General features: G+C 48.4%; 1 protein-coding gene across 3 annotated transcripts in view; it reads left to right on the forward strand.

The window, feature by feature from the left end:
- The first annotated feature begins 10,418 nt into the window (after window positions 1-10,418).
- Window positions 10,419-21,777, forward strand: part of STIMATE (STIM activating enhancer) — a 51,205-nt gene continuing 39,846 nt past the window's right edge. For all 3 annotated transcript variants that reach the window (XM_068112975.2, XM_068112977.2, XM_068112976.2), the window contains exon 1: window positions 10,419-10,798. In XM_068112975.2, the coding sequence (XP_067969076.1) occupies window positions 10,639-10,798 (160 nt within the window). In that variant the 5' untranslated portion in view covers window positions 10,419-10,638. The remainder of the gene's footprint in view (window positions 10,799-21,777) is intronic.

The following is a 21,777-nucleotide window of genomic DNA, read 5'->3' on the forward strand; positions in this document are numbered from 1 at the left end:
GACTTTCAAGATGATCCAGTTCCTTGTCAACCTGCTCCCGCAGGGCGAAAAGGGGGTTGGCGAGCTATGCAAATTATAGGTTTGGCATCCCGGTCAACAAAGAGTTTAGCCATCTGTCCTTTCACAGTTCCAAGCTCATCCTTGAAGATATCCAGATATATGTATCCAGAACGTTTTTGAGTGTTTTTGTAGCCATAGGACAAATGTTTTCTGCCTGGAGATGATGAATACATTCCCACTTCAGCTGAATTATGCTCAACTAGTTCCTGCCTAGTAAGGAATGACGATCAGGGGTAGGAGAAACTACGTTCCACAGCGAACAATCTTCTCACCTGTATAGGTGGAGAGTCCTTAGTTAGTAGGTTTCAGGTCGGGTTGGTCAGCATCACCCCACAGGTTTGTGAAACACAGCACACCCGAGGAGCGAGACAGCTGCACCAGTGTCGACCTCTATTTGCAATAGTCGATCGGTGACAACAACAGTGGCAAGAAAAGGGTCCCACTTGTCATGAGAATCAATATATGAAGCAGGCAATACTATTCTGAGTTATCGGAAACAGAGCTCACCTGGTCAAGCTCAGGTTCCTCCAAACCGATAAACTGATGAATCTTCTTGTCAGCAGCCATCGAGACCCCGTTTGCCTCAAAGTAGGAAGACGTCTCAGAATACGTGTCAAAATCTCCCCCATGAGTGTCAAATTTGTTGATATGGCCAAAAAAAAAGTCATGCTCGAAGACTAAGTGTTTACTTTCGTCGCCATGTAATGTAACTCGACAGACAATGATGGAGTGTTTGAGATGCCTTGATTCTCAGGATACAGACCCCTTTCACATCCGTGCCATCTGCACTCTGATGTAACTCCTGGAAACTTCCCATTAAAATCAAGAAGTACTCGTCCTTCCTGGTAATGACTCAGAAAGGGCCATTACATGGTAGGGAGGTTGCAGAGAAGCTCTGACAGTATCGTCATGTACAAAAACATGGGTACAAGACAAAATATATTTGTGCAGATTTGTGGAACTCTGCTGAACCCCGGTGGGGATGTTATGTAACTCACTCGTTGTCCTTCGCAGTCTGGCAAGATCATTGCTCGGGTCCAAACTGGTGTGAATATTAGTCGGGGCACCAAATTGCCCAGGAAGGCGAAGTGTCGATCCAAAAACCAACTCAGCTGCGCTGCAACCCAGATCAGCTTTCACCTTGGCACGAATGCCCAAAAAGCACGAACGGTACGTTTTTCATCCAATGATGTGGGTCCGGTTGTGCTCTGAGTGAGGACTTAGTCAGGTTCACTATGTCAATAAATTATATTTCGTTCAAAATCATGGTAGATTAGCAAACCTATACATTTTTGGAAAGGTTATAGCATAAGGAAACTAAAAATCAATGTTTACATTTGGAGAGATACCTGTATGGCGGCCATTTTGGATTTTCAAAATGGCCACTGTAAAATACATATTTTGTTCTATTTCTGCCTCTAATTACCCTAAAAACTTTTTAAAATATACTAAACCTATATTTTCAGGGACAAGGAATCCAATGAAAGTATCAAATTAGTGCTATGGGGAATGGTAAGACACGAATCAAAGGTTTTGAATTGCAAAATACTGTCTTTATATTCGCGATAAGTTGTATAATCAAATACATGTTATCATTTTGTACAGGCAGTTAATAACATCAAAATGTGTCACAATAATTCATATCACCAAACATACACAGGCAGTCAGCAAAATCATATATTAGTGGGGCGGCTTAGCCCAAATATTCAAAAGAATTGTGCATTTTGTGATACAAGCACCAAATTTGGCACAAATGTACATTAATATGTTGCGAACATTTTCAGATATTGGGCCACTTGAAATTCCGTAATTTTTTTTTTCAAATTTTTTCAAATTTCGTAATTTCAAATTTTTCGGGTGACACCGTCACAATTTCGGTCTTCGAGGCCGGCCGATAGGCAAAGTGTGACCGGAAGGGATGAGGTTCTCCTGACCACGTGGCCCTCGATCTGGGAAGCGAGAGGCGTTCCATTAGTGGACGCGCCCCATACGCCCGACTTTTGGGCGGCCCCGGCAGGCCGTTTGTTTTGACGTTCCGTGACAGGCCCCGCACCCCCACCTCCGGGCCGACCGGAAGCTTGTGATGAGTACATCATACCTGAACAACTCAGTGAGGCAGAACACAGCAGTGCACACCAGGGTGACCCCTTCAGTGCATAAACCAATTAACCTGTCCACTGCAGGGCATATAGAAATGAAGTTATTTTCTGCATATAATAATAATATAAGTTCAGTTCTATATAACAATTTCTGTTATCACCACTACCACTACAACTACCACTACTACAAGCTTTGTCTGGAATTTTGTGGACTAACAGACAAACAGACATACAGACAAGCTGGGATCAAAACATTACCTCCTTCCACCATTGAGTGTAGAGGTAAACATCATGGAAATTATATCATGCCCTAGATTTAATTCATGCTTACCCGTGTATTTGCTTCACTGGTTCACAAGGTCTTTTGCATACATGTAATTCAGACTCTCGTCTTCATTGCTGACCACACAATGTTCGCAACATATTAATGTACATTTGTGCCAAATTTGGTGCTTGTATCACAAAATGCACAATTCTTTTGAATATATGGGCTAAGCCGCCCCACTATATCGGCCGGCCTCGAAGACCGAAATTGTGACGGTGTCACCTGAAAAATTTGAAATTACGAAATTTGAAAAAATTTGAAAAAAAAAATTACGGAATTTCAAGTGGCCCAATATCTGAAAATGTTCGCAACATATTAATGTACATTTGTGCCAAATTTGGTGCTTGTATCACAAAATGCACAACAGGTTTGCTATGCTGCTACACTATATACACATGCAGTCAGTATAACTTCACATCTACACAGGCAGTCAATGACAAAATATACACAGGCAGTCAATGGCATCAAACATACACGATTACAGAATATGCCATTTAGAGTTCGTCATCACTGTCCTGTGTGTCGTATCCGACAATATAGTCCGCATCGTTTTCACAGTCCGTTCCACACAAGCAAAGGTCGGTCAAATTGATTGGCAAATCGAATTGGTCGAATGGTCGATCGAATCGAATTCGATGAATCGAATCGAATCGAATCGATCGAATTGGTCGAATGGTCGAATGGTCGATCGAAGCGATTGGTCGATTGGTCGAATGGTCGAATGGTCGAATTGGTCGAATGGAATTGGTCGATTGGTCGAATTGGTAGAATTGGTCGAATCGAATTGGTCGGAATTGGCAAATGTAAACATTGATTTTCAGATTTTCCATGTAATAACGTTTCCAAAAATGTATAGGTTTGCTAATCTACCATGATTTTGAACAAAAAAACATAGTGAACCTGACTAACTTGAGCTGTTGAGGGAACCGTTCGACAAGTCCATTTGCAGCAGGGTGGTAAGAAGTAGTTCTGGTGCATTTACTTCCTAGTAACTCGATCAGAATTTTGAAAAGTGTGGACTGAAACTGTCGTCCTCTGCCAGTGGTGATACCAGATGGGGCACCAAACATTCTAGCAAAAGTTAACACACGGACGGCCAACCGGAATGACGGACGACCGGACATCACGACGCATTTTTATAAGTTCATCTCTTCGAGAATCGAGAAGAGAAGACCTAAAAATAACGAATCATTGCAGATGGTACCATGTAAATATTGCAACATACTGTGGTGCTGCGCACGCACGACTCGATTGCCAGAGAGGTAGGCCACAACGCGTTGGTACAACAAAGAGTCTTTATTCAAAGCTCGCACTTTAGCACTGGGCGGGCTCGAGCTTAGAGTCCGCATATATGTCCCGAGGCCACGCCTTGCCCCGGGCGTGGCCGATCGGCCGATAGGCGGGTCATGCATTACAGTTCCCCGCCTGGACGTTTGCGCCACCTGCTGGTGCGCTGAATTCTTGTCCCTTGTGTCCGCCACACACGCCCCCCCAGAAATCCCACGCACCTGAAGGGTGAGTTTGCGGGGAAGCCGGATGACCCGGCCGAAACGCCCCCTGGCGATGCGTGCAGGGCTGGGGGGTAGCGGAACGGCGGGGCTGGGGGGTGCCGGGGGTCTGACCGCAGGGGGGCGGCCTCGACGCGGAGGCAGAGCTGCTTGCGGGGGGTGGTCCAGATCGAGGTGGGCCGGCTTGAGGCGGTCTACAGAGACACGATCCGGGGCACCGCCGATGTCGATGGTGAAATATTTGTCCCCGGTCTCCAGCACGCGGAAGGGCCCGTCGTACGGGGGCCATAGCGGTGCCCGGTGGGCGTCGTGCCGGACGAAGACGTACTCCGCCGTGCGAAGCTCCGCGGCGACGTGGGAAGACGGGCAACCGTGGTGTGCCGTCGGCACCGGGGTGAACCTCCGGGCGGTATCCTGCAGGGTGGAGCGCTGTTGTGCCGCGGACCAAGGAGCCGTGGAGTCGGGGATAAATTCGCCCGGTACCCGCAGTGGTTGCCCGAAGACCAGCTCCGCCGAGGACACGCGCAGGTCGTCCTTGGGCGCCGTCCTGAGGCCCAGCAGGACCCAGGGGAGCCTGTCGGCCCAGCTGCCATCGCGGAGGCTGGCCCGGAGCGCGGCCTTCATTGAGCGATGAAAGCGCTCACACAGGCCATTGGCCTGGGGGTGGTAGGCTGTGGTGCGGTGTAGTTTGACACCGAGCCCTTGCGCCACCGCGCCCCAGAGCTCCGATGTGAACTGGGGGCCGCGGTCGGACGAGATGTCCAAGGGGGCACCGAACCGGGCAACCCAAGTGGTGATGAAGGCGTGTGCCACATCAGCCGCAGACATCACCGCCAATGGTACGGCCTCCGGCCACCGTGTGGTGCGGTCCACCATGGTGAGGAGGTGTGTGAACCATTACAAGGGGGGCAGAGGTCCCACCAAGTCGACGTGAACGTGGTCGAACCGACGCTCGGGCACCGTAAACGGGGCCAACGGGGCCTGGGTGTGGCGGTGGACCTTTGCACGCTGGTACGCGAGGCACGTCCTGGCCCAGTCGCGGACGTCCTTCCTGAGGCCATGCCAGACGAACTTCGCCGCGACGAGCTTCTGGGATGCCTTCGTGCCCGGGTGGGACAGGCCGTGGATGGCGTCGAAAACTGGGCGCCGCCAGCCAGCGGGCACGATGGGGCAAGGCCGACCGAGGGAGACGTCGCATAGGAGGGCCGCGCCCGTGGCGTCGAACGGCACCTCAGTGACGCAGAGGCCCGTGACGACGGTCCGCAAGGCCTGGACACCAGGCTCGGCGGACTGGTCCACCGCTATCCGGGTATAGTCGACCCCGAGGTGGACCGCGTGCACGACGGACCGGGAAAGGCAATCCGCCACCGGGTTGTCTTTACCCCCCACGTGACAGATGTCCGTCGTGTACTCGGACACGGCAGAGAGGTGACGCTGCTGCCATGCCGACCATGGCTCGGCGACCTTGGCCATCGCGAACACAAGGGGCTTGTGGTCGACGAAAGCCGTGAACGGGCAGCCCTGGAGCAGATGGCGGAAGTGCCGGACCGCCAGGTGGAGCCCTAGCAGCTCACGGTCGAAGTTGCTATAGCGGCGTTCGTGCAGGCGAAGCTGCCGGCTAAAAAACGCCAGCGGCTGCCAAGTACCATGCACCCACTGCGCGTGCACCGCGCCCACCGCGTAGTCCGACGCGTCGGTGGTGAGGGCGATCGGTGCATCGGGCGCCGGGTGCGCCAGCATGGTGGCGTTGGCCAGGGCCAGCTTTGCGCCTGCAAACGCCGCGGCCATCGGCTCTGACCAGGCGACGTCACCTTTGCCCGGCTTGCCCCCGAGGGCCTCGTGCAGGGGGCGGAGGAGCTGGGCGACGTGGGGCACGAAGCGGTGGTACAAATTTACCCTGCCCAGGAATTCCTGGAGCCCCTTGATCGTGCGGGGGCGAGGGAAATCCCTGACCGCCTCCACCTTGGCCGGTAAAGGGACGGCCCCGTGCCTGGTGATGCGGTGCCCCAAGAAGTCGATGATGGCGACGCCGAAACGGCACTTTGCGGGGTTGATGATTAGGCCATGCTGGCCCAGGCGTTCGAAAAGTGTGCGGAGGTGGAGCAGGTGCTCCTCCCGGGATGCGCTCGCGACTAGGATGTCGTCCAGGTAGACGAAGAGGAAAGGTAAGTCGCGCAAGACGCTGTCCAGAAGCCGTTGGAACGCCTGGGCCGCATTCTTCAACCTGAAAGGCATTCCCAGGAACTCGAAGAGGCCGAAAGGGGTGATGACGGCTGTCTTCGGGGCATCGCCCGGTTGTACGGGGACCTGGTGGTCGCCCCGAATGAGGTCCACCTTGGAAAACACGGTCGTGTTTGCCAACCGGGTGGAAAAGTCCTGGATATGCGGGACCAGGTAGCGGTCGGGGGTGGTGGCATCATTGAGCCGGCGGTAGTCCCCGCACGGCCGCCATCCCCTGCCGGGCTTCGGCACAATGTGCAGAGGGGAAGCCCAAGCGCTGTTGGAGCGCCGTACGATCCCTAGCTGCTCCAGCGTGGCGAACTCCGCTTTCACCACCGCGAGCTTTGTGGGTTCGAGTCGGCGTGCCCGGGCATAGACCGGCGGCCCGACTGTGGATATATGGTGCTCCACCCCGTGTTTAACGGCCACCGCTGAGAAGGTGGGCCGCGTGAGGGCCGGGAAACTGGCTAGGAGGCGGGTAAAGTCGTCCGCTGCCGGAAGCGTGCAAACTAAACTCGCCGGGACGGAACCATCCAGCAAGCCGCTTGGCAAGCCGCTCAGTGAGCCGCTCAACGAGCCGCTCAGCGAACAAGCGAGCGAGCTGAAGGTTTCGGCCTGGACGAGCCGTCTGCGCTTCACGTCGACCAACAGCCCATTCGCACATAGGAAGTCCGCACCGAGCAGTGCCATTGGCACGCTGGCAGTGACGAACGACCATTGAAAGCGCTGCCCTCTGAACCGCAGTGAGAGGCAACGCTTCCCGAATGTGCAGATGGGTGTACCGTTGGCGGCAAGCAAAGCGGGGCCCCGGCCCGTGGTTTGCTTGTCGGACGCGGAGGCGGGGAGGATGCTTACCTGCGCTCCTGTGTCGCAAAGGAAACGGCGCCCGGACAAGGTGTCCATGATGAACAGGAGGCTGCCGGAATGGCCGACGCTCATGGCCGCAAGTGAGTGCCGGTCGTTTCCCGACCCATCAAAAGAGCACGGCGGGCGACACGTTTTAGCCTGGCGGCCGAACCTGGCATGGTAGTAGCACCAGGTTTGCGGCGGTAATGGCCGCGGCGGCCATGCTGGCGGCGGTGGTGGTGGCGGTGGCGGTAGTGGACGGGGCGTAGCAGCGGCCACGAGGGAAGTCGGGAGCGCTGGAGCCTCCGCGCCGGGATCGACTACGGCAGCACCGTACACCGACAGCGTGTCGCAGGCCGCAAAATACTTGTCGGCCTCCCCAGCCAGGGCGCGGGGTTTCTTTATTTTGGAACCGGCCAGCGTGAGGCGTACCTGTGCAGGTAGCTGGCGTAGGAAAAGCGCTCGGAATAAGAAATCCGGGGGCTGGTCTCCAAGCAGGGACAGCATGGAATCCATCCGGACGGATGGTCGTGTGTCGCCGAGGGCGGGAAGGTCCAGGAGGCAGTCAGCCTGTTCGATCTCCGTGAGCCCGAACGTGACGATGAGGAGACGTTTGAGCGCCTCGTACTTGTTGTCGCCCGGCGGGCGCCGAAGGATGGACACGACTCGGGCGGCAGTGCCGGGCCCGAGGGCGGCGACCACGTGGTAGTACCGGGTCTCGTCCGCCGTTATGCCTCGGAGTTGGAATTGAGCTTCGGCTTACAAAAACCAAACGTCGGCTTGCGCTTCCCAAAACTCCGGGAGTTTGACTGCGATGGCGTTGGTAGCCATGGCACGTTCGGTGGTCAGCAACGGCTGAACCAATCGGGGTCACCAGTGTGGTGCTGCGCACACACGACTCGATTGCCAGAGAGGTAGGCCACAACGCGTTGGTACAACAAAAAGTCTTTATTCAAAGCTCGCACTTCAGCACTGGGTGGGCTCGACCTTAGAGCCCGCATATATGTCCCGAGGCCACGCCTTGCCCCCGGGCGTGGCCGATCGGCCAATAGGCGGGGCATGCATTACAGTTCCCCGCCTGGACGTTCGCGCCACCTGCTGGTGCGCTGAATTCTTGTCCCTTGTGTCCGCCACAATACCACTTATAAACACTACTGTATAAAACCTTGCAGAGTTCTGGAGCAAATGTTACATGGTTCTGCTTAACGTGTGAACTTCAAAACGCCTCAGACTCGTTCTTTCATTCAGGATGGAATACTGTCCCCCAAATATTCCTACAGGGCGCACAATATCTGCCAGCAACCCTCTTCTGGTGAAACTGCCAAAATTAAGACTCTCTGCTCACTTTCACTCTCTGCTCACAGATCTCACGATGTCCCTGTTCTCCACTGTTGTACTTGTTTGCTTCCCTCTCTCTCCCCATCTTGTCTCCCGCTCCCTTTATTATATGTTTTATGTGTCCGTTTGTTTTTTTTGTGATTAATGTTAGCTCTTACACGAGCCTCGATCTTGTATACAAAAAAAAAAAAAAAAAGAAAAAAAAAAAAGAAATATATATATATATATATATATATATATATATATATATATATATATATATATATATATATATATATATATATACATATATATATATATACATACATACATATATATATACATACATACATATATATATATACATACATATATAAAGGGTCTATTGCTTTTTTGTTGTTGTTGGGTGATGTTGACAATAGATCCCAGTAAAAAGTTTCTTGAAGAGCGCTCATGAAGTAGCTTAAGCACTAAAGCAAGCACTACGTTCAAAACTGTTAAGGAACGGCTGCTTCAAACTGAACATACCCTAGTTTGTCAAATACATTATTAGTTCCCTGCCGATGTACACCGGAGGGGACTATAGGTTTGCACTCCGTCCCTCCGTCTGTCCGTCTGTCACGCAAAGAACAGCTTTCCGGACTTTTTTTCTAAACTCTTAATGCTAATGATTTCAAACTTGGCACATGGTTTCCTCATGATAAGTTACAGATGAAGTTCGAACTTCACGACGTTTCGATCATTTTTGCCAAAGTTATGGCACTTTGAACTTTGGTAATTCCCCAACAGTTTTCCGGACTATAATTTGGAGTGCGGTAAGTCAAAACTGTTAATATTCCTTGTTTTCTTTGTCCTGTTGTGATTAACGGCAATTCAAAACTGTCCAGATCATTAATTTCAAAATAATGATTTACCCTTTTGGCCAAATCTATTTGATTTCGTCGAACAAATTACTTTTAAAACAAGCATTCTGAGTATTGCGCTGCAATACATGTCCCCTCCCGGCAGTCTGTCGTCCGGAAAACTGTTGGGGAAATTACCAAAGTTTAAAGTGCCATAACTTTGGCAAAAATGATCGAAACGTCGTGAAGTTCGAACTTGATCTGTAACTTATCATGAGGAAACCATGTACCAAATTTGAAATCATTAGCATTAAGAGTTTAGAAAAAAAGTCCGGGAAACTGTTCTTTGCGTGACGGACTGACAGACTGACAGATGGAGGGACGGAGTGCAAAGTACAACCCTATAGTCCCCTCCGGTTTACACCGGTAGGGGACTAATAATATGCACATTTTCCTCTTATGGATGACTAGTATCGGCCACCGTAGTTCAATTCTACCAAAATGACGTCATAACACGCGTCATGCAAATGCAAATATTATCGGAAACACGTGCGGCGTTTGATTGGTTCTTTTTTGTATTTAGAATACAAATGATTGAATGGCCAAATTTAGAATGCAAATGGAGGGAATGTTCACAAACGCAACCGCTTATTTGAAGAGAATGAATTTACGTTTATTTTGACCAATTTACAGTTTCACTCCTGTATTTAAGGTAAAAGTACGACGAACGTGTCTTAGATTATCGGGAACACAAGGAACTAGTATAGTATGTCGTTTATTTATTATTTTTTTCAGAAGGACGCGTCCACATTTATCACTTTTCACATTTTGGTAATATACCATTGTGCATTCACTTCGGCCATGATGTTGTAGTTCGCGTCAGTGCTTTCAAAGTTGATAAAATACTGTTCGGATTGGCTACCCGTTTTTTTAAGTTATAAGTGATTGAAGAAGATTTGGACATCTTTTTGGTGCTTTCGGTGCATCGACGCTTGGCATTTCGAAATCATTGAAAATTGAAATATAAGCACGAATAAAGGAACATAGATAATGATTGAATCATAAATAAATGATGTGTTCTTTTGTTTTGATTCATTGGCCACCTCATGAAAAGAAGGAAAAAAGAGAACGTGACTATTATTAACATTGTAAACGTCAGTGTAGGTTTTTCATAGTGTGTTCTGGAATTCGCATCGTGCTCAATGTGTCAGGAGTAGGGTCGGAGTACGAGCTGGGAATTCCGAGGTCCCGGCGCGCTGAGGCGTGTCCCGCCCACCACCCGAACTCATGCCACCCTGGGGAAGTCCTCTTCGGGTTACCAGACCGCCGAGCCGAGGTCCGTGATTTTCCCGTGAGGTAGGAAACCCAAACGCCTCGAAGAGTGAAAGAGCAAGCTGAATGGCGGGGAGATTCTGTAGGTGATGTTCGTGGGCCTCGGACAAGGAGGAGATCGACGAGCGATGTCTGCGAATGTGAGTGGCGCTGCGAACCCACAGGGATGCCACAATGGTGACCTCATGGACACTTTTGGGGTCTTCATCCAGGGTCTTCTGGCGATCTTGGCTTTCAGCATCCTCATGCGTGAGTCGGGCCGGGAGTGCTGGTTATCCTAGATAAGGTCGACATTGGCATTGATCTTGCATGTCTGTCTCCGTATCTGTGGTCTCTGAGTATACATAGTGTCCCCACCAGCCTTCGTTTGCGTGGACAGAACCCTTCCTTATCCTCGCGATGTCATTAACAGAAAGAAGAAGAACAAAGCAATTTAAAAAACGACTCGATGTGTGTTAAAAAAAAGTGGTTGTAGTTGGGACGATCATTACTCAACGTTGAAGGCACCACGTCACCACCATCGAGTACACCTGTCCAGCAGGTTGGCACAACTCGGGCCAGGCGTTTCGACCATTTTATTTTTTGTATACAAGATCGAGGCTCGTGTAAGAGGTAGGAAACATCGATCACAAAAAAAACAAACGGACACAAAACATGCAATAAAGGGAGCGGAAGACAATATGGGGAGAGAGAGGGAAGCACACAAGTACAACAGCAGAGAACAGGGACATCGGGAGATCTGTGGGAGGGAGAGGGCTTGGGGGGAGAAGGCATGGGAAGGAGGGGTGGGGGGGGGGGGGGGTGGGAAAGGTATAAAACACATGGACTCTGCTAGAACCTCCAGGAAAGAAGGCGGTATTTCAAAAAAAGTGGATCTGGGGGTGAATTAACGGGGGCAGAAAAGATCAAGGTTTTTGATGGGATGAAGATGGATGGGATGAAGACCATGAAGTGGGCTTCATCTGGGACTGCACAGACGTAAGGTGCGAGACACCACGTCTATGCAGATTGTCCGCACTATGCAGATTGTTTGATTTAATTATCATTAGGTCACCGTCAACATTACATCATCATGTAGTAGTTGGTGGTGACTTTGATGCTGAATTTGGCATTTGTTTGTTGTCAAGCGGCTTCATGTGTGGCATGGTATTCAGTTCTGTCTATCCTGGGTTTGAATCCCGACCCAGCTATAAACTTTCATCTCGGTGTTTCACAGGCACCGTGATTCATCATTGTGTGTTCCGTCCCTAGGATGGACGTTCAACTGGCGTCACATCTGCTGGCATTAGTTGGTGGATGTCACAGATCCCACGGTGTCCTTTGGGAAGAAGAAGAACCTACGCATGAAGCACAAAGCGGGGTTAAGCAATTGGTTCTCTCTCTGTTTGTCTACAGACGTCAGGCTAGGAATTAGGAACTACTTTATTTCAATTGAATGTTATATTTTGAACATTCTGTAACACGAATCGGAACATGATCCTGCAGTTTAGCAGTATTTTGTCTCTGGATTTGGTGATTTGGGGAACACTTCCGGTCCCTCGAGCGACGAGGCTTGCTTCGATCTCTCCACGGCATCAAAGTTTGAGTGTTTTCCCATTGGTGTCTTTGTGAAATTTCTGCTGGGTATTTTGTTGTGTATGTGTTATTGTGTGTTTCTATTTGGTTTTGGTTTTGTAGTTGTTGCAAATTTGTGTGTAATTAGTCGTTTTCGTTTTTTTGTTTGTTCGCCCCTCGTGTGCGGCCTGGTCTCTCCGGGCTCCCTCCCCCCCCCCTCCCCGTCAGTGTTTTGTGAATATGGGTTCTTTCCTTCATAGTATTTGCTTGTTTCTTTGATTTTCTTTCCCCCCCCCCTGCCTCTCACGAACATCTTACCCTTTGTCCAGCGTTTTGAAAACAGAACAAGCAAATAAACCCCAAAAAAATTCTATATTAATTCTTTCTCTCCTCCCGGACACGTGCTTGTTCGCTCTCCTCCTCGTCTCGACTTGTGCCCCGCCCCCTATATCTCGTTTTTCTTCCACCTCTGCTCCTGCTTTCTCAAATCCACGTCCTCACTTAGAGACTTTTCCCAGATTGTTTTTCATGGTTTTGTTTAAATATTATTTAAATATGTTTAAACCGCAGCTGTGATGCTGACGCCGCCCTCTCCCCCCCCCCCCCCCCACACCCCAGAATTTCCATGTTTTAAACGTTTCCCAATGTGTACCCTGGATTAGAATAGGTACACCGTATCCCTGCGTGTCGTAAGAGACGACTAAGAGGGTTGGCGTCAGGAAGGGCATCCGGCCATAAAAACATTGCCTCAGAAAGAGAACCATGACAATTACAACTACATATGGGCAGGGTACAGCCCGAAGTGGAGATCGGTTTCTGAGGTTTGGGATATGGAATGTAGGGACAATGACAGGGAGATCAGGAGAAGTGGTGGAAGTATTGGTCAGAAGAAGAGTGGACATATGTTGTGTGCAAGAGACAAGATGGAAGGGAAGTGGTGTGAGAATGGTGAAGGGTAGGCAGGGACAGAAATACAAGTTTATTTGGCAAGGGTGCCTGGAGGGCGTGAATGGTGTTGGTGTCCTGTTTTCTGAGGAGTTTGTAGACTGTGTGGTGAGTGTGACTAGAGTGAGTGATAGGTTGATGATGGTGAAAATGATGATTGGAAAGCTCTTGGTGAACTTCATCTCGGGATATGCTCCGCACGTTGGTCGAAGCGATGAAGAGAAGGACAAGTTCTGGTGTGCGATAGAGAAGCTGATGGAAAACGTGAAAGATGAGGAAGTTGTTGTGGTAGGAGGAGACCTAAATGGACATGTGGGAAGGAGTATGGATGGTTTTGACGGAGTTCATGGGGGTTATGGATATGGTGTGAGAAATGGAGAAGGTGAAAGGATTTTGGAGTTTGCTGATGGAGCTGATTTGTTGATTTGTAATACTCAGTTCCAGAAAGAGGATAATAAGCTTGTTACATACACGTCAGGTGGGTCGACGACAACCGTTGACTACCTGATGGTGCGTAGGCGAGATAGGGGGCACCTCCGGGACACAAAGGTGATTCAGGGGGAGGAGGCTGTTTCACAGCACCACTTGGTTGTCTGCGACATAAGGGTGAAAGGTGCGAGGAGAGCTCGGCGGGTGAAGTACCAACCGAGAATGAAGGTGTGGAGGTTGAAAGAGGTGACAGTAAGGGAGGCATTAAAAGAGAGGCTGAGTAGGGTCGAGGATGATGTGGTTGAGCTTGAAAGTGGTTGGATGTCAATGAAAGCTAGTCTGTTGGGAGCCGTTGGTAAGGTATGTGGATGGACAAAAGGACCACCGAGGCACTCGGAAACATGGTGGTGGGATGATGAAGTTGGAAAGAGGATTGACGAGAAGAGGAAGAAGTTCAAGGAGTGGCAGAAGGCGAAGGGTACGGGAGCAGAAACAGCAGAGCATGAAAGTTATAAGGCAGCCAGGAAGGCTGCAAAGAAAGAGGTAGCAAAGGCACAGGAGGCATGTAGGAAAATGTTCGGAGAACGCTTGGATTCGGAAGAGGGTCAGAAAGCAGTATTCAGGATTGCAAAGCAGATAGCGAAAGAGAGGTGTGATGTGATGGGGGTGAGTTGCTTGAAGGATGAAGTGGGACAAATCGTTGTCGACCCAGATGGAATTAAAGGAAGATGGAAAAGATATATGGAAATGCCGTTGAATACAGAGAATGAATGGGATGGCAACATAGAGAGTAACCCAGTTTTAGGACCGGCAGAGAAGATAACTGAGAAGGAAGTTGAGGAAGCGATAAAAGCAATGAAGGGTAGAAAAGTGGGAGGGCCGACGGGAGTTGTGGGAGATATGTTGAAGGCAGCAGGAAGTTGGGGTGTGAAGAGAATGACAGAGATCTGTAATCTGGTGGTGAAAGAAGGCCGCATTCCAGTGGATTGGGAACTGAGTACCCTCGTCCCTCTATACAAGGGGAAAGGTGACCCTCTGGAGTGTGGCTCGTACCGAGCGATAAAGTTATTGGAGCATGGAATGAAGGTATTGGAAAGGGTGTTGGAGAGGAGGATAAGGAAGAAAGTGAAGATCGACGAAATGTAGTTTGGATTTATGCCAGGAAGAGGAACGACAGACGCGCTTTTCATTGTGAGGCAGTTGCAGGAGAAGTACATGGAGAAGAGGAAGAAGTTGTTTCTTGGGTTTGTTGATCTGGAGAAAGCATTCGATAGGGCTCCACGCAAAGTATTGACATAGGCATTGAGGAAGTTAGGAGTGGAGGAATGGTTGATCAGAGTAGTGATGGCAATGTACAAAAGACCGCGCACAGCTGTAAGGACGAAGGACGGGAACAGTGGTGAGTTTGAGGTGAAGGTGGGAGTGCATCAGGGGTCGGTACTAAGTCCACTACTATTTGTAGCTGTGATGGAGGTGCTGGCTCAGAACGTAAAGGAGGGTTTACCGTGGGAGTTGTTGTATGCAGATGATCTGGTGTTGATTGCGGAAAGTATGGATGGACTGAAGGAAAAGATGAACAAGTGGAAGGAATGTATGGAGACAAAAGGTCTGAAGGTGAATATCGGAAAGACAAAGGTGATGGCAGGTGGTAAAGCATGTGGTGAGGTGGAAAGAACTGGGAAGTGGCCCTGTGCTGTGTGCAGGAAGGGTGTCGGAGTGAACTCCATTCAATGTACAATGTGCGCTGAGTGGGTTCATCAAAAATGTAGTGGTTTGAGAGGGTCATTAACCAGTGTGGCAGCTACATTCAAATGTAAGGTGTGCACAGAGGGAGCTGCAGATGGTGGAAATGTTGAGTTGGATCTTGGAGACGGCGTGAAGCTGGAAGGTGTGAAAACATTTTGCTACCTCGGAGACATGCTGAATGGAGAAGGTGGATCAGACTCGGCAACGGTTGCTAGAGTGAGATGTGCATGGAAGAAGTTTCGGGAACTGAGTGGCGTGCTGATGATGAGGGGAGTGTCGTTGAAGCTGAAGGGAAAGGTGTATGCTGCATGTGTGAGAAGTGTTATGATTTATGGGAGCGAGACATGGGTAATGAACGTAGAGCAGCAACGAAGGTTGGAAAGGGTGGAAATGCGAATGGTTCGACGGATGTGCGGAGTATCGTTGAGAGAGAGGAAGACAAATGATGAATTGCGAAAGATGATGGGAATAGAGCCTGTGATTGATGCTGTGAAGAGGGACAGGTTGAGATGGTTTGGTCATGTGTTGAGGAAGGATGAAAGTGACTGGTTGAGAAGAGTGATGGAAATGAATGTAGAAGGAAGTAGAGGACGGGGAAGACCGAGGAAGACTTGGCTAAAGATGGTGGAAGAAGAAATGCGGGCAAGGGGGTTAACAAGGAGAGATGCAGAAAATAGGGCAAAATGGAGAAGATTGTCATGGGGACCGCAAGGCTAACCCCCTCTCTCGTAGGGAAAATGGCCTTTAAAATGCATGTTGTTGTTGTTGTTGTTGTTGTTGTTGTTGTTGTTGTTGTTGTTGTATTTGGTGAATTGTATGGAGTCTCGCCCCGAGCGTGCACGCGCAAAAAAAGGAATTGAAAATCATTCCAAAAATGAAACGTACTGTTTTTAGGGATGTCATGAAGGACATAAATAACAGGCACGAATAACTAATGTAACGTGTTAAATAAGATCGTGTAAAAGACGGCATATCCCAAATACATCAAACTTACTTTTTTAAGTTTTGGGGTTGTTTTTTTCGAAAGACTTTAAAACTTTTATTTAATTTAAATTGAATTATATATTTTTGAACACTGTAGAACACTTCCAAAAACACCAGTTAGTAGTATTTAGACAAAGTATTATGCTATCTCGATTCTCGACCAATCAAAATTGCCTTTCAGCGTTGGGGGATATCGAGATTCAGCCAAAATCGCGGACCATAAGGAAATATTGATTGTGAATGGAAACGCAATCGAAGTGTTTAAAAGATTCTTCCCAAGTCCTTTTTCTTAAGACAGGTATTCTATGAACCCTCTAGTTTTGGAAAAGAATGTGTATTGCTGCTAAACTGCATGGACTTTTTTGAAGCAAGGACCTGGCCTTTTGAAGTGTTGATAATGTAACATAACGTCGTGTACAAGCGGATATAGAAAATGGTTAATGGAAAAATAAAAATGGGGGAGAAACTGGGACAGCAGCTTGGAGGAGCCAAAAAAGTTGCAGTCAATGGATCGACTCAAAGAAGTGTCTCTCTCTCACTCTCTCACTCTCACTCTCTCTCTCAAAGAAGAGTGTCTGTGTCTCTCTCTCTCTCTCACTCTCTCACGCTCTCTCAAAGAAGAGTGTCTGTGTCTCTCTCTCTCTCTCTCTCACTCTCTCACTCTCTCTCTCTCTCTCTCAAAGAAGAGTGTCTGTGTCTCTTACTCTACTCTCTCTCTCAAAGAAAAGTGTCTGTGTCTCTCTCTCTCACTCTCTCACTCTCTCTCTCTCAAAGAAGAGTGTCTGTGTCTCTCTCTCTCTCTCTCTCTCTCACTCTCTCACTCTCTCACTCTCTCAAAGAAGAGTGTCTGTGTCTCTCTCTCTCTCTCTCACTCTCTCTCTCAAAGAAGAGTGTCTGTGTCTCTCTCTCTCTTAAAGAAGAGTGTGTCTCTCTCTCTCTCTCAAAGAAAAGTGTCTGTGTGTCTCTCTCTCTCTCTAAGAAGAGTGTCTCTCTCTCTAAGAAGAGTGTCTGTCTCTCTCTCTCTCAAAGAAGAGTGTCTGTGTCTCTCTCTCTCTCTCTCTCTCAAAGAAGAGTGTCTGTGTCTCTCTCTCTCTCAAAGAAGAGTGTCTGTGTCTCTCTCTCTCGAAGAAGAAGAAGAGTGTCTCTCTCTCTCTCTCTCTAAGAAGAGTGTCTCTCTCTCTCTCTAAGAAGAGTGTATCTCTCTCCAAGAAGAGTGTCTCTCTCTCTCTAAGAAGAGTGTCTCTCTCTCTCTCTCTCTAAGAAGAGTGTCTCTCTCTCTCTCTCTCTCTCTCTCTCTCTAAGAAGAGTGTCTCTCTCTCTCTCTAAGAAGAGTGTCTCTCTCTCTCTCTCTCTCTAAGAAGAGTGTCTCTCTCTCTCTCTCTCTCTCTCTAAGAAGAGTCACTCTCTCTCTCTAAGAAGAGTGTCTCTCTCTAAGAAGATTGTCTGTGTCTCTCTCTCAAAGAAGAGTGTCTGTGTCTCTCTCTCTCTCTCAAAGAAGAGTGTCTGTGTCTCTCTCTCTCTCTCAAAGAAGTGTGTCTGTGTCTCTCTCTTTCTCAAAGAAGAGTGTCTGTGTCTCTCTCTCTCTCTCTCAAAGAAGAGTGTCTGTGTCTCTCTCGAAGAAGAAGAAGTGTCTCTCTCTCTCTAAGAAGAGTGTCTCTCTCTCTCTCTCTCTCTAAGAAGAGTGTATCTCTCTTTAAGAAGAGTGTCTCTCTCTCTCTCTCTCTCTAAGAAGAGTCTCTCTCTCTCTCTCTCTCTCTCTCTCTCTCTCTCTCTCTCTCTCTCTCTCTCTCGCGTTACCTGTGTCTAAACGTGCCGGTGATATACAGTGGAGGCTTGCACACTATTCTTTGCCTTCCAACGCGTTTCTTAAACGACTGAACCTCGTGATATCTGATGACTGCCCTTTTTGCCATCACTCCGAGGACACTTTCCATGCATATGTCGGATGCCAAAGGCTGGCTCCACTTTTTCAACTTCTGAAATATGTCTTCCAGAATTTCGGTTTTTGTTTTTCTTCTTATCTTTTTGTGTACTGCATGCCTGTGTCTAACGAGAATGTCGGTTCTCAAATCGTTAATTTTTTACTTGCCGAGGCGAAACTCGCGATATATATTACGCGGAAGAGTCGGGTCTCTGGGACAAGCTCACCGGAATGCAGTATTTTGTTAGCCTTTAAAGGCCTTGTGTCTGCCCGCCTTAAAATTGAATTTAATTTTTACCGAGAGACTTCTCGGCTTGATCACTTTGTTCAAAAATGGTGCAAAGCTGAAATCCTATGTAAGGTGGAGGGAGATGAACTTTTTTTGCTGCTCTAATTATAATTAATGCCATGTTTTTCAATTCCTTGATTTAATTATTTTGTTGACTGCTATTGAATTACTTGGTTTGTTGTGCTTTTTTTATACTTTTGTAATAAAAGTCAAAGTCTCTCTCTCTCTCTCTCTCTCTCTCTCTCACTCTCCGTCTCTCCGTCTCTCGTCTCTCGTCTCTCGTCTCTCTCTAAGAAGAGTGTCTCTCTCTCTGTCTCTCTCTCTCTTAAAGAAGAGTGTCTCTCTCTCTCTCTCTCTCTCTCTCTCTCTCTATCTCTCTCTCTCTCTCTCTCCCTCTATCTCTCTCTCTCTCTCTCTCCCTCTATCTCTCTCTCTCTCTCTCCCTCTATCTCTCTCTCTCTCTCTCTCTCCCTCTATCTCTCTCTCTCTCTCTCTCCCTCTATCTCTCTCTCTCTCCCTCTATCTATCTCTCTCTCTCTCTATCTCTCTCTCTCTCTCCCTCTCTCTCTATCTCTCTCTCTCTCCCTCTATCTCTCTCTCTCTCTCTCCCTCTATCTCTCTCTCTCTCTCTCTCTCTCTTTCTCTGGCGCCACCTATCGGCCGTCGGTGCGTTGGGTGTAGCGTCATGGCGGCTGTGAGCAACTGCTCTGTGTTTTGGTGAGTCCGTCGTGAGGTTTCCCCCCTCTCCTGCCCTCCCCTGCCCCCCTACCTCTCCTTTTCCATCCTGTGTGCTTTGGCATTTGTTTCCATCTGTTCTACACCTTTGCCTTCGAGAGAGAGAGGATTGAGAGCGGGCCCATTTTGGGTGCGGCCTACTGGCGTTGACGGCGCGTTGTAAGCCATTTCTGTGCTTATAATGCACGTTTATTTTTTACTTTAGTTCGTTTATTTAGGTTTGATACCCTCTTGTCCGGCTTGGACAAGCGGGGGGGTATTTTCGCCGGAATGGCGAATGCACGCTCTCGTCGCGATGACTTTGAAGGCTTAACCAGGAAGCACGCGTTCGTGTGCGTGCCTCCGGATGGAGTCCCTGTCGAGGACATCATCCTCGCTGTGGGCAGCATTGTTGGGGATGAAAATATACGTGCAGCTTCGCGTATGAACCAGAAAGTGGTGGTGTTCGTTTCGGACGAGGAACTCGTCCATGACGTGGTAAGTGCGGGAATAACCACGGAAAGCGGTCACTTTATGATGGCATCGCCGCTATTAACCCCCGCGACGAGAGTGGTTATTTCTAACGTACCTCCATTTATCCCAAATGACAAGTTAATGACCGTGCTATCACGGTACGGTAAAATGGTATCGAGGATTTCAACAATCCCTCTTGGGTGTCGGAATGAACGTGTTAAGCACGTAATGAGCTTCCGCAGACAGGTGTATATGGTCCTTCCAGACCGTGGGGACGACACAGGCCTCAACATCACTTTCAAAATTAATTTTGAAGAGGCAAATTTCCAGCTATACGCATCGTCCACCACCTTAACATGCTTTCAGTGTGGAGCGTATGGACATTTAAAACGTTCTTGTCCCAAAGCCTCGTGTGTCAGGTGTGGCAAGACAGGTCACACTGCCATAGTTTGTAAGGAGGAGGCTGCTCTGCTAATGAAAACGCCCAGTGGGAGGGAGGTAAACGCTGCTCCACTAATGGATACTCCCAGTGGCAGGGAGGTTAACGTTGCTCCACTAATTGAGATTCCCAGTGGGGGGGAGGTTATCGCATTGCCACCGCCTAAAATTCCTAATGAGGGTGAATCCAGTGTTCCAAGCGTGAACGTATTTATTCCTCTTCAGCAAAATGTTGAAATGGACACTGATAGTAAAGTGGGGACGAGTAAACGAAGGGCTCCGCATGATAGTGACTCATCTGGAGCAGGTAAAAAGGTTGTGCTCGATTTGCAGGCTATTAGTGAAAAAACTCTTCAGGATGCACCTGGAATCTCTCTGCAAAGCGCGGACCAAATAAATAAAGAGGAAAACCCAGAAAAGAGCATCAGGGTTCAGCCGCTAAAACAACGCGCTTCCATTACTCACACAGACGACGTTAATGATGTAAATAATTCAGGCCACGATACCGTGAATGGTGCATCATTGATCCAAGCGAATGTCACCGAACAGGCTGACATCCATAATAAATCTGCCAATATAGCAGAAAAGGGCGGAAACATAAATCCACAGGAATGTGGGAATAATGATTTCACGCCAATTGAGGAAATCAGTAAACAATGTGCTGATGTTTCCCAAACACAGCACTGCGTGGACCCCCCAGACAAGGGAAGGCTAGGTTGCATAGCAGGAGAAGAAAACAGTATTGACCCAGACCCCATTGGACCACTTTCTGATTTATCAGAATCGGAAGAGGAGGTGGAGGTAACAGCATTATCACAATTAATGCCAGATCAACCCCCAACCCCTCCCCATATTGTTCTCTCATTCCTCAATGAAACGTATAGACAGCGAAATGTCATCATTGGGGATCATTTCCCTGATTTGGCTCCCTTTATTCAGGCTGCAAAACTAGTCATAAAAAAATCTGAGGAACTAAACCTAACAAAATCGCAGTTTCATCGACTAAAGAAAATCTTAACAAAGGCAAAGAGTGAGTACTCACAGTGTCAGACAAAATATACTAATGAGTGATGAAGACGCTTAATCTTGCAACACTCAATATAAATGGCGGTGGGGCCAGTCACGTCCGCCAGATCCAAGTGAATAGTTTATTCAAAAGGAAACAAGTCGATGTAATATTACTGCAAGAAACTCATATTATTGAGAAGGTTGAACATGACTGGAGCAGCATGTTCAAAGGTAAATGTTTCTTCAGTAATATGTCATCTGTATCTGCTGGAGTGGGGTTTTTGCTAAAACCAGGACTTGTACCTGAATCTTGCCTCTTTCAGGAGGTGATTCGGGGACGTTTTGCCTCCCTAGAATTGGTGATCAATAGCCTGAAGCTTATTATTTTTAATGTATATGCACCAAGTGAGAGTACTGACCGTAAAGCCTTCTTTACTGAAGTGATAAACCATTTAAACTTGTTTGACCCAAATCGGTGCATATGCATGGGGGGAGATTTCAATTGTACGCTAGAGCCCAAAATAGACAGAAATTCACCGGAACCACATCCCGAGTCCCATGGTGACCTCTCCCAGTTTCTTTCAGGTGGGGCTTTTTTGGATGTATGGCGATTGATGCACCCAAATGACCGGCAGTTTACATGGTGTCGATGCTCCAATGGCCAAGTATCCTTAGCGAGGCTTGACCGCTGGTACATCACCCCACGATTAAGGAATATTGTAACCT

Source organism: Myxine glutinosa, chromosome 4, assembly GCF_964187855.1.
Source record: "Myxine glutinosa chromosome 4, kmMyxGlut1.1, whole genome shotgun sequence".
Taxonomy (NCBI): Eukaryota; Metazoa; Chordata; class Myxini; order Myxiniformes; family Myxinidae; genus Myxine; species Myxine glutinosa.